Raw genomic sequence first — 13,982 nt, 5'->3', positions numbered from 1 at the left:
TGACCGTATCTATATTGCCATTTAAATTTAGGCACAACCAAAAAGTATCAAGAAGTAGCAAAAATCCGAAATTGGCAATGACAGTCTACAGTCTACATTACATGCATTTTCGGCAATGCTCGAATGAGCCAATTTTGCCAAAACGCTTTGCTTAACATTGTCCTTACTGAATATTGTTCTCACTGTTGCAGTCTATCAAATATTATAATTTCGCAATTAACAAATCTTGCATATCTAGCATATAAAATTCAAGACATACTTAATGTTGAATAATTGGAAATATTTATAATAAATTAATAGCGTATTAAAAGCAATGGTAAGAATGCACGATATTTTTAAATTAGTATATTCCATAGTAAATTGCTTATCAGTTTGGTAATATTGATCTTAGATAATCTAAGTCTCTTAGATAATCTAAGCCTTTTAGATAATCTAAGTCTCTTAGATAATCTAAGTCTCTTAGTTTACTATTTAGTAATAATAGTGTTAGAGGATTAGACAATTCGTAACTAATCTGGTAAAGCAAGAGAATAGTATTGTACAAACTGGAGACTTAAGCAACAGACTTGATGTTTTTTGCCGCACTTCGGTGCGTCCAAATACACTTAATATAATATATTTAATTATTTAAATGATTATTTTACTGACATGTTAATATAAAATAAATTATATATGTAATAATATATTAATATGAAATTAAATAACATAAAATACCAATAATATACATATTTTAAAATTAGTTTTGAACTTTAGTTTAGTTTTAAATAATTTAAATGAAAGTTATTGTTAGCAGGTAGTTAAATAAAGCGATCCATGAAATATTGATGCATTGTTATACGGTGGTAATACCAGCGTATATTGTAGTTCGTTATTAATATACTATTATAAACATATGATTAAGAAATAAATAATTAATTGAAATCTTAATATATTAAAGATAATTTATTTATTAAATTAAGTAATTTATTTACAATTTATGAGATTATTATTAAATGTAGTTAAAGTTATAGCTGTGCGTTCTTAATATGAATGTATTATTTAGAATGAATTAAGACATAGCTGAAAGCATACATTGTATATTAATATTTCACTTGAAAAAAAAATATGTCATATATATATTAAAATTAAGAAATTAAATCTATTATTAAATAAGAATTAGACTAATACATAAATTATATTCTTTAAACAAAAACAAAATTATTAAAAATATAATTTAATACGCAAGAATTGCAAAATACAATTCATATATTCTTACTATATTATTAATTAATTTAATTATAAAAAAATACTTAAAATAAATTAACTTTAAGGTAAAAAATCGTCTTTGACGTAAAAAATTTCTTGTACATAACTAAAACCAACTCGAAAACTTAATTTAATAATAATTATTAAATAATAAATATTGCAAATGTAAGAGATTACGAGTATATTTAATTTTAAAATTAAACAATTTTAATTAAAAATAAAATAGAAAGAAAGCTTGCTTTGGGTTTACTCAAGCCTGAATAACCTTCACACAAATGATTTTGTTGTCAAACAAATATTTATTAATTATTTAAAATGTATATTAAAAATTAAACAGATAGATAAACAAACGATATGTTTTACCACATTGTTCAGGAACAATATATATTTGAATTATGTGGTATCTAGCAATTCCTTGACATAATTTCAGAGTAAGTTAAGGATGTTCACATATTCTGTGTAAAGGATAAAAAATATATAAATTCAAATATTAAATTAAATATTTAATATAAAATAATTAAAAAAAAAAAACTAAATATAAATGTAAGGAAATTATTTATTATATCATATTTATATTGTTAAAAAAATTTAGTACAGCATGTTTTGCATATGACTGTATAGTTTGGAATAGAATGAATATTATTTTAAAATGGTGGATCTATTATTACGCCGGAATGTATTAATTTGCTTTTATTATATATATATATATATTTAAATTTATTTATATATGTACGTATATAGGAATGCCATATGAAATCTATGTACAAATCATTTTTTGATGTTCTACCAAAGTAAATTAATTTACTTAATGTTGAAATTGCTAAATGCCGAGGTTGCAAGAATAATGCTTTTTTAATTTAAAATAATTTTTATGGTACAAAATAAAATTAATTTGCGAAAGATATAGAACATTTAATATGCTTGATGTATTAGTATTAAGGTTTTTCAAAGCAAAAAAAAACTGTAATATTAAAAAACAAATTAAATTGAATAAATAAATTATAAATATTAAATTTTTTTTTATTCTTCTTTTATATATGAGTTATGAGAAATATAATTATAATTTATAAATAAATAATACGATTATTATTATTTTTTTATTTCTTTTTGAATTAATTATTTTTATGAATATAGTTTTCGCTTGTCCGAATGTTTTGAGATACACAGCAATATATATTATACTTCTTATATTTTTATATATTATAATATAAAAAGCTTTATAACTTATACTAATATTTTGAGTTAATTTTTTGTTACCACTAATAACTATTCATAATTGGAATTTAATTAATTCTTTTAATGGTTTTTAATTACAATAGTTTTTACTTATCACATTAGTTCTTTTAATTTAATATTAATACAGAAATTGTTTATGTATTTAATATAAAACTTTAGCAAGATTTCAGTTTATTTTACTAACATTTTTATATAGAAATGTTGTTAATTTTTGCGCTTTATAAAAATATTAATAAATTTTTTATAAAAACATTATAACATTTTTTAATTATATTAAAAAATCTTATTTATTTTGCATATTTATTTATAAGTTATATATTATTTTTAGTTATTATTATAGCTTTTTTATATTTTGTTATTAAATATAATATTTTGAAATCATTTTAAATGCTATTCTCTAAGTTATATATAATTATTGTATTAAGCGGGTTTAAAATCTCTCAATTGAAATGGTTAAATACATTCCATTAATTGTGTTTAAATTAAGTAAATAATTTAGACATTATAAATAAAATAAATTCAAATAACAACTACAATTACAAATTATAATTAAATTACAAAATAATTTAAATAACAAATAATTCAAATATAATATAAATATATTATAATTTTTTTTTATTTCATCTAGTCCTCTTCTTATACTTTTAATTCACAGCTGCTAAAGAAACTATATTAATTAAATGATGATAGTAATTTTATATGACTATAATATTTACAATTAACAAATAAGATTATTAAAATAAAAGTCATAAAAATCATCATCATAAAATAATAAAAGTCTAATATAATTATTATGTTTTTTATTTTATTTAGTTACTTTTTTATTCTCTTAGTTTGGAGTTAATATATAACATTTACAATTAACAAATATGTTTAATGCAATATAAAAAAAATAAATATCTAATATTATTATTATATTTTTTAATTTTATCTAGTTACTTTTTTATTGTCTTATTTTTGAGCTATCAAATCATATTAATAAAAATATAAAGATAATTTTAAATGACTATGGCAATTTATATATCATTATAATAATTAAGTTTCACAAATTAATTTATTAATTTAGTAGAAAATTACTATATATATATATTAAGAATATAGATGTGTGTTATATGTAAATATAAAATATTGTATTTAAATACGTTTTAACTTTTGAATATTATAAATGTTATTTCAGAATTTTTAATACCATATATAACTATATGTCATATATAACCATACATAATTTATTATCCGAAATATCCGATATAGCGGATATTTTCAAAAGTTCTATGTTGTCATTTCAAGTTTATAGTATATATAAGTATATTTAATACCATAATGAAGTATAAGGAGAAAATAAGTTTAGAAATCAAGAGGGAATTAAAGAATAATTACGCGAAGGTGGGATGAGACTATTATTGAGCAGATATCTAGTTATTATAAAAGTCGTTGAGATATAAAAGTTTTAATGTGAGTAAATTTAAATACATGGAGTGGTATGATAGAGATACTATTTAACAGTACATCAGAGTCAAAAGATAAGAATTAAGCTCTAATATTAGGTCGATCTCATAGTAAACATGAGGGCAATTAGGCAACTCGTTCAGATATGAGCAATAAGAACAAAGGAATGTTATATGAAAAATAAAAAGTAATAAGTATGATTGCTTTTAAAAATTACATAAATATAATAATCTTAATATATGTTCTTAATATATAATAATCTTAATATATAACTTTTCGATGTTACAATTTTGATGTACATACATATATATAAATCAGTAATAAAATTATTACTATAGATTGGCTTAAAACTAAAAAATATTTAAGTCAATTATTTTTTTAGTTTAGTAAAACCGATTTAAATATTTTAATAATCGGTGCAGTAAAATATTTTAAAAAATTATTCACTATCTAAAAACATATAATATTAGGTTCAATGCACTAAAATATTTTTATAAGTCATATATTAAATATTGACTTTTTATGTTATAAAATACTTAAGAGCTTAACTATAATTTTTGATTGTTCTAAATTTAAAAAAAAAACCTTTAATTTTATATGAACATTATAATTTATTTACTAAAAAATTTTTATTATGTTAAAATTATATTATAATAATAAAATAATAATATTTTGTTACATTTTAAAAAAATTATTATCAAATAATAATAATTGTTATTATTAATAATTGTTACTTGTGAGACTTAAAAGCATATAATATATGCTTATATGTTTGATAAAATGAATTATTCTATAATGATAAATATTATTATTTAGTAATAATATATTAAAAATAATTTGTAAGATTTAAAAATTTAATTTGTTATTAGACTTAATCCATTTATAATATATAATATTATATATGAGTGTGTATAATAAATGTCGTTAAAAAAATTTGCTGGGACTTATATTGAAGTTTATATATTAGAAATATCTACATAGTAATTTTAGTAATTAACTAATTTTTGGTAAGTTTTAAAAGTAAATTGGGAATCACTAACTAATGGATGGTTATCACAGACCAAGTGCAATATTCTAACGTAAGATTAATCACTACTAAAATTATCTTGTGTATATTATAATTATATATGATTTTATATATCGTTAAATTGGCCTAATTTAATTCAAGAGCGCATCAATGTCTTTATCTCCTTAATATATAGTTTAAAAAGTAATGTTTAGAAAGTCGTGAACATGTTAGGTCAAACACTATATATATATACAACCTCAGCCTGATGCAGGAATATCTTTCTTCTTAGCGAGACTTGCAGAACAAATATCTTGCTTAGGAATATCTTGCTTTACATCGAAAAATTGTATTCTATTTCGAAGATATTATGTTTATCGTTAGAAGTTCAAATAAGTATTTTGGCAACAGAAAAAAGAGAAAATATAACATTAAATAATCCAGCAGTAAACAAAGCATTATACTCCTGTAAGTTTTTTTCAAGGTTCCTGTAGATTATTATTATGAGCTGCAAAAGCTGTCAAAAAAATCAACGTGCTAGTTGGTTGCCAATCCAATATTTGTACCAATCCGAACCCGTTATTCAATCTCCTGAACCGAACAAGTCTGTCTACTAAGTTGGCTGGTTATTGTGATTCTTCATCTCCGACAACTTTATATATACAGTTTCAATATTTGTGCTTCCAACGAACTAACTTTCAGGCTGATAATAATTTAGTTAGAATATCATTTTAATGATGGTTGAACGCTGCTCAAAGTCATCCCGTATTGACCAAATACACAATCAAGTCAAGCCTGTTCATTTTTTCCTTCCAATACTTTTAAGTATTATGTCCAATACTCTTATACTATCATCGTATGAATCTGTAGAGAAAACAGAATCTGGCATTAGTAGTACTTTTTGTAGAGTAGGAAGAGCTGCATGCTGTGGCTTCAGCATGAAAATCGTATTCAGCGGATTATGATCAGCTTTAATGGGAGTATTGCGACTGTTCTTTAAATCTATGTATACTTTTGCTTTACTGATTAATCTTCAATCATTTTGTATTAGAACTGCTTCTAGACTAGATGTAGCATTTTAAAGGTATTTTCTTGCACAGTTGACAACTATCTTTTTTTGGAGGACACTAATTTTTGTAAAATTACATAGGCTCTAGTCAACGATATATATATTTCATATACATGGTATATATGTACTCATTTTCAACTATACTTTTTAGTCCAAAGTTTTCCCAAAAAAAAATTTCATAACTTCAATAATACAAGATATTGCTTAGCCGCTGCTGATTTATTATTTATATATTGTAATACTATATATTGTATATTATTTGTGTATGAATATATACATATGACTTGGCTTCATAACTTCGATGACTTTTAGGTTAAGTGGATTTAAACGACATGAATCGCTTAGGATGGAGTTTAGTTGGTTCTCTGTGATGAATAAATCCAGTAATTAACGCATAAGTCACACGATTTGGCTGGATCACCATAAAAAGTTGACCTTAGTATAATTAATCCTTAACAATAGATTGTTAAGCTATGTAAAATCAAATACACTTCAAACGTTCTAGAATCATTAAACATTTCGAAAACACATATTAGTCAGCGGATTTACTAAAATATTCAATAAAAATCATATTTCACAAAAAAAAGATTTTAATAATTGAATGCTTATTTAACTTTAATATTTATTTTCAATGTTCTTAATTATTTTTAAAATGTTAAGTTTCAATCATCACGATTAATTAATTCATTAATATCCCAATCTTCAAACACCTCGCTAGGAAGATAGCGACGAACAACAACTGGCAACTGCTTTTGCATCAATTCCATCGTAGCGATTTCCAGTGGATCAGTTACCTTTTTTATATCAACCAATGGTGCAGCTCCTTTTGCTAATTGTTGAGCTCGCGAACCAATTGCAGCTGCCCGTTCATATTTTGTCATATAAATTGAAGTGCGACGTTGTGGTTTTGGAATCGCAACAAAATCTGATCTATAATCAGGCCTTTGACGAGTAGCGGGAAGAACAATTAGAGGTTCCCTCTTTTTTGGCAGTTCTTTTTCTGCTATTTTTGATTTTCCTACCTCGTCTTCCTTATCTTTGTCCTCTACACTCTCTTCATCTGACGAAAAAGCAGGATAGTCACCCGAAAAATTATCTCTATATTGATTAAATATATGTTATATTTATAATTTATTATATATGGATATATTTTCTTTTTTATAAATTATTTTTTGTCTTACTCATCATCTTCCTCATACAAATTTTCTTCTGGAACTGGTGAACCGATTATTTCTTCATCCATTTTCAACACACTAAAAAGTTATATACGGTTTACGATTAAATATGCAAAGAACTTTTTAGAAATTTCTTTCTATGTTTCAGATCCAGTCAAAAACTTATGTCGATAATAATCGAAATAATAAATTTTTTGTTGTACTACTAGATTTTATTGAAAGTGCCTTAAATTGAACATACCACTGCCAATCTATATAGAAAAATAAATTGGTCTCATACATTTCAGCATATTATAATTATAATTTTTTTTAATAAAATTTGAAAGGTATATATATATATATATATATATTAAAATCTCTAACTGTAGTGTAAAAGCAGGAAAGAATGCTCTCTAATTACCGAATATCTTTTCTAATGAGTACAATAAATATTCAAGACATTTTTAGAACTTGAAATCTGCAATAGAAATTTTCAGATCTTACCTGTACAACTTAGTAATTCTTAAAAAAAAATAATAAAAAAACTCTCTTCAGCATTCCAGTACATGAAATTGGTTCCCTAATAAATCAAAGTTTGAGAACTGAAAACTCAAAGCTGGTGTCCATGGATCATAACTTAAAACTTAACTAAGCCATTTTAATGAAAATCTTTCTTACTATAATTTAGACTTATTATTAATTAATAATAATTAATCTGTTTATTAATTATACTCTATTACATGAATTTCTACAAGAATCGATTTATGATAATTCATTTTCAACAAACAACATTTGATCATTTGTCATTCGTGGTAGAAAACTGTTTTGTTTTATTTTTTTCGTGGTGAAATCAAAAACAGCGGCTAATCGCTACCACATGCAAGTAAACAATGGAATTTTAATGCAAATGTGATGGAAAACCATTATTTTTATTATTTTTATTTATATATAAATAATTATTTACTGAATTCAACTCAAGTTACGAAAGGAATGGTAGCGGTTATAACTGCTTTAACACAGCAGTGGTAAAAAAAATTAATTTGTTTTAAAATTATAGCTTAAATATATATAAATGAATATATTAATAAAATATAAATTTAAATATTAAAAGAATATATATATTATAAATTAATATATAAAATATGTACATATATACTTCAAAATATTTTTAGAGTACTAGAGTACTTTATAGCATATTAATATATTTACATTTGCATTGTATTAAAAATAAAGTTAGATATAATTGTTCGATTTTCACAAATTTCAATCAATTTAATTAACTATTATTTAATTAACTATTAATTATTAAAATTTTTGTTTTAATTTTTGTGTATTTTATTTTATATAAAAAAAAGTTTCAAGCCTTTAAGCAATTGCATTTCATTGTGTGCGAAGTGTTTGGTGATCGGATTGAACTTGTGTTGTTTGTGGTTTTGTTTTGTGTGTACTTTGCCATAACCAATAACTTCTTCTGCATTTTGCTATTTACATATTCTACGTTCGCTACGTTTACAAAAATTCAATCTTAATGTATAAATGGAAATGTTTTCTATGTTTATACTATAGGTGTATTTCTTTTCACATGAATGCTCCAATAGAACAATTTTTGGTGCTTAAGAAAATCATCACTGGGCATCACTGTCTAAACCAGTAAACATATGATTAATTATAATAATTAATTAATATTAAATGATACTTATAAAATTGTGAAGACATAATTAAGTCACTAACTACGGATAGCCATGTTATTCGTACATTGCTGCCATTTTTCGGTTAATAATTTTGTAAGTATTTAAAGGCATGCCAAATGCAACTCTGTATTTTATTACTGAATATATCTATTTGAACATATTTCTTAAATCATGTGGCGGGCTAAAATCAAATTAAAAGATAAGTTATTAATGCAGTTTGAATTATCTGAATCCAATTTGAGGTCTTAACATTTTGAAGAACTGCATTTAGAAATTGTTTTTAAAAACTCAAATCCCCTTAGTAGTCCCCATACAAGTGACCATACATACATATATCGATGTTTTTATTGATGCAAAATTTGATTTAAAAAGAAAATGGATCAATAAATTTATTAATATAGTTAATTATAGAGAAGACTTAATTACTACCTTACTACGAGAATGAGTTCTATCATTGTTGGTAATCATTGATAAGTTACCAAAGCAAATCATATAAAGTTTTTATATCTAAAATATTATTTGCATATTCTCAGAAACTACAGAAAATCTAAGAATCCGTTTTGTGTTTTGGCTCTTCTATAAGCCACATATTAGGAATCAATAATATTGAAAAAGAGCTGAAATGTTCTCTCAACTCAATTATTAGATCATAAAACCATAACGGTTTCTTTTAGTAGGCATAATATAAAATTTATTGATAAACAAATTTAAAGTATGGTCTAAAACGTAAACATTTGATGTATAATTAATCATCAACTTTTTTATCCTCTTAAAGTCAGACACTAGATATGATCATCTAAAGATTCTTTTAGTTCCAACATATATACATACATACATATATAAATAACTTGCTTTTAAACTGAATATAAATGTGGATAAGAAGAGAAATTGGGTGGTGAATCGGATACTGCTGTTTCCTTTAATGCGATATATAGAATGGTTAAGATATGGCTATGTGTATAAGCAGGCAGTCTAATGGAGTAATTAAGTCCATATTCCCTATTCTGATGCAATATATATTATTATATCATTTTCAGATAATTTTTATTTTGCTCGCGATATACAGTAAGCGAATTAACAAACAATTCTACAATTACAAAATTAGTTAACTTGGGTCCCGTACTCCACTTTCAAGCTACACCCATAAAGTCTAGTAAAAGTGACTTAATTACTTTTTAATCTTTTTCTTATGACGGAAATGTGTAATTTATAAAATGCACCTTTTTCTGTTATCTATACGTTTGAATAAATAATTCCCTCCTCAACTATATAAAAATATCGCATACATCATTTTTGCAATACAAAACAAACATGAGGTAAATATACTCGAGTAGAGTGCTTAAATCACTCTTTCATAAATATAATATAAATAAAAGGATGAAAAGTATGGCCACTTCGACTCAGCAATGAGCTACATTCCCATATATTTTGTATTAGTAATATATGCGCTATACATATTTAAGCAGATTTCAATATTTCAATGAATTACAATTTTTATATAAAGATGAATAATAATTTGTAAAATAAAGGTAATGAAAAAAAAAATAGTTATATGTGATTTTGAAGTATCATGCAGTAACGACGATTTTCGAATAGATAGTATGATTACAATCTATATATATAAAAGAAAGATGTGTTTTTGTTACACCACTTATAACTCAAGAACGGCTGAACCGATTTAGCTGAAAATTGGCAGGGAGGTAGTTTAAGGCCAGGAGAAGGATATAGGCTGAACCGATTTAGCTGAAAATTGGCAGGGAGGTAGTTTAAGGCCAGGAGAAGGACATAGGATACCTGTTTATCCCGTTCACGACAAAGTAGGTTTTGAAATTATCAAATTTTTGATATAAGAAAATATTTTATTAAAATTTAACAGATAGAAATATAACTTAGTTAATGTGTTTTTAAAAGTTGTATTAGATCAATATAAGTTTGTGTTGCAATAAATATCGTTTTTAATCAATAAAACTCCCTGGTTGTTGCAAACTCAACAAAATAAATAATTAACAATTATAATGTATGGTATGGTTGAAAATTTGAGTTTTTAGTTTTTTAATAATGCCACGACCAAGACGATCGAATCTTTCCCGACAAAGCCGTAATGCAAGAAGAATACGAAATACTGCAAATTTAAGGACTGAAGGTCGAGCGAACAACAGAGGTCAACAAATAGATAATTTGTGATGTGTACTAAAATACACAAATAAATTATGAATGATTAATGTAGGTATTTTTTTTTTTTTGTATTTTTTCCAATTAAAAAAAACTGCTTATTTATTGCCTTTAAGGCGGAACAGAGTTCGCCGGGTCATCTACTAGTTTAATATATTTTTAATTCGATTTAGAATAAAACTAATATCAGATTGATATAACAATCCAATTTAAAGATATATTTTAATTTTTGAATTTGATTTCTTAATATATAAGTTTTAAGGAAAAATCAGAAAGATCTATTTTGTATTAATTTTAATATAGTTTTTTATCCAATTTCATCGAATGACATTAGTTCGAACTTGATACGATTTACTATTTAGAATATATGGACTTTTTCGCTTTTTAACATTGTGCACTGTGAAAGACATATTGGATACCTGTGAAGAAAATATATTTTCGTGATGAGCATGATGAGTCTAATCGGTTTAATAGATCGATTCATTAGAGATTTTTTGAGAAGTAAACTTATTTCGGAAATTTTTCTGTCGGAATGACTGAAATCGAATGACAATATATATATATCTAATAACGAGCATATGAATTGATAAGTCAGAGCTGATATTTTTTATTATTTACACCGCCTGGTATTATTTAAAATTTGGTATGTGATGAAAATATTAAAAAACTGTTTATTTTGTTTGGATGGATTCAGATTTGGGTGGAAGTGACGGTTCAGAAACATGTTTTTATTGAACAATGGATGGAACTTATATTTTATAGCTATCATATGATATAAGCTAGATACTAGTATGTGTATGATAATCTTTTGATCAATGAATTCTCCTCTCGATACCAAAATGGATTTAAAAGATTCAGATTAGAATGCAACTGCTATAGAATCTTATAACAATTACATTTTAGATTTACATTCATGACCTCACATTCAGTCAAAGAGATCATGAGTAAGTCTCTTAGGCAAACTAGAAATTGATCTGATTGGGCACAATGAATGAGTTCATATGCTGCACCAACTTTTACACAGTGGATTTAAAACGACTTCATACGCAACAGGTATAGTGAAGTGAAAATATCTATTTTAAATGAATATCGACGGATCCAGCAATTCTATCCAGTTAAAAAAAATGTTCACATAAAAGTAAATAATTCTTATGACAACTAATAACTGTGGACTGTCAAAATTGCACAGTTCATTTCTAAAAGCGTTTGTTTACAGACATATTAGGCTGATTTTCGGATTGCTGGGGCTATTTAAATATAATTAATTATTCATGGACGCTATACTTGTATTATTTAATATACCACAAATAAATTCAAGTATGTACTTTTATTTAGTGTAAAAATTAATTAATTTTTTATATATCTAGTTATTTTCTGTAATTAATAATTAAACATTGCATAGTTATTATACTAATGTCATTATTATATATTGTTTAATTGCAATATGCGACAAATGTGTGACAAAAATGTATTCCTTTTTCTCATTTTCAATTTTTCAATGGCATTAGATTAATTTGGGTTCACTAATCTCAAATATGAAATCTCAGACATCTATATCTCTTGCAATAACGGGTTCAAGTTTTAAAACAGACATTTTAAAGGACGGGTTGGTTGCTCACATTTCTTGCAATAAATTTTAAGATAGAAAACGTAAACGTGAACGTAAAATTCATCCCATCAAATTTTGATATATTAATAGATCTTTCGTCCTTACCAATAAATACTCTAACTCGGAAAATATGCTTTCTTAAAAACCTATTACTTCTGGAGACTAGTTCTGGAGGTACTTATGCAGAGAAATTGTTTCATAGTTATTAAGCAATTTTTATTTTAAGATATACATTAATATTTTTGTCTTAGACATACTTTCTCAAATTCTATTCCTTCGCTCTCTGAATAGAATTTTTCTTAAAATCAAGGTGTAGAAAAAAAATCGCTTTAGAAAGTATTTATCTTTTTTTTTTTAAATACCCCATTTGGAAAAGGATCCCTAATGCTAAAATATTTATCTATTTATTCGTACCAACTTTACTGAAGACACGAAATTCTTATCTCTTAAAATAAGAATTTTTTATTAAACATTTGAAACCTCAATTACTATACTATATATAACAAGAGGTATTGCAAGGGATCGTAATATCCAGGAGAGACATGGGTTTGTAGATTTGAGCTTAGTACACCCAAATAAAGCTAATAATATTGAAAAATCAAAAAGTGAATTCAGTGTCGTAGAGTGTTATTATGTAGTAATTATGGTGGAACCATTATATATATTAAAATGTTACTATGTTATTATATAAAATATATACATATATAAATTTCTAAAAACTATGATGTTTCAAAGTGAGAAGATACTCACTTGAAAGCCCTACCGCAGTAAATTTTTGTAATAACTAAATACATTAATAATAATTATTAATACTAACCAGAGTCTTGTTTGAATTATCGGGTTGTACTGAATCGTCTGAGTAGAAGATTAGTTTCACGATGAAGAATTGGTCATTCATGAAAGCCATTATATACATTAAAATGTTACTATGTTATTATATAAAACATATAAAAAATATATATTATTTACGAATAATTAAATACAAGAATTATTTCCAAGACCACTGATGATGGGTATTTGGTAATACTCGAAACAGCTGTATGGTCAACCCAAAATTCAATTAATTAAAATAATATAAAAATTAAAATTTTTGTTGTTGTGTTTCACTACTATTCGAAAAAACCTCTTCATAAAATATATATATAAATTTCTAAGAACTATAATGTATCAAAGTGGGAAGATATAAACTTTTATTATTGTTAACATAACTATGTATCTATTAAATGTAGCATACCTACAAAATTGAGGTAGCGTTATCAATAATACAACAAAATACCAACAAAATTTGCAATAAAAATTTATAGAAAAGACACGACTGGGCACGTCAGAGTATAAACAAAAATGTTTAGTGTTT

General features: G+C 24.5%; 1 protein-coding gene across 1 annotated transcript; it reads right to left on the bottom strand.

Moving 5' to 3' along the window:
• Window positions 1–6,644: 6,644 nt before the first annotated feature.
• On the bottom strand, window positions 6,645–7,333 carry LOC119662205 (DNA-directed RNA polymerases I, II, and III subunit RPABC2-like). The gene is made up of 2 exons (XM_038071780.1): window positions 7,184–7,333; window positions 6,645–7,100 (listed from the first exon to the last, which is right to left on the bottom strand). Exons 1-2 carry the CDS (start codon window positions 7,243–7,245, stop codon window positions 6,665–6,667), a joined length of 498 nt encoding a protein of 165 aa, XP_037927708.1. The 5' UTR covers window positions 7,246–7,333; the 3' UTR covers window positions 6,645–6,664.
• Window positions 7,334–13,982: the final 6,649 nt, after the last annotated feature.

The sequence above is a fragment of the Teleopsis dalmanni genome, chromosome X (genome assembly GCF_002237135.1).
Source record: "Teleopsis dalmanni isolate 2A chromosome X, ASM223713v2, whole genome shotgun sequence".
NCBI lineage: Eukaryota > Metazoa > Arthropoda > Insecta > Diptera > Diopsidae > Teleopsis > Teleopsis dalmanni.
This window is presented reverse-complemented; position numbering and strand designations above follow the sequence as displayed.

Excerpts from the sequence above, each read along its gene's own strand:
- LOC119662205 (XM_038071780.1), bottom strand. The coding sequence starts at position 7,245 with ATGGATGAAGAAATAATCGGTTCACCAGTTCCAGAAGAAAATTTGTAT. Across the intron at positions 7,101-7,183 it reads TTGTATGAGGAAGATGATGA|AGATAATTTTTCGGGTGACT; the intron begins GTAAGACAAAAA and ends TAATCAATATAG.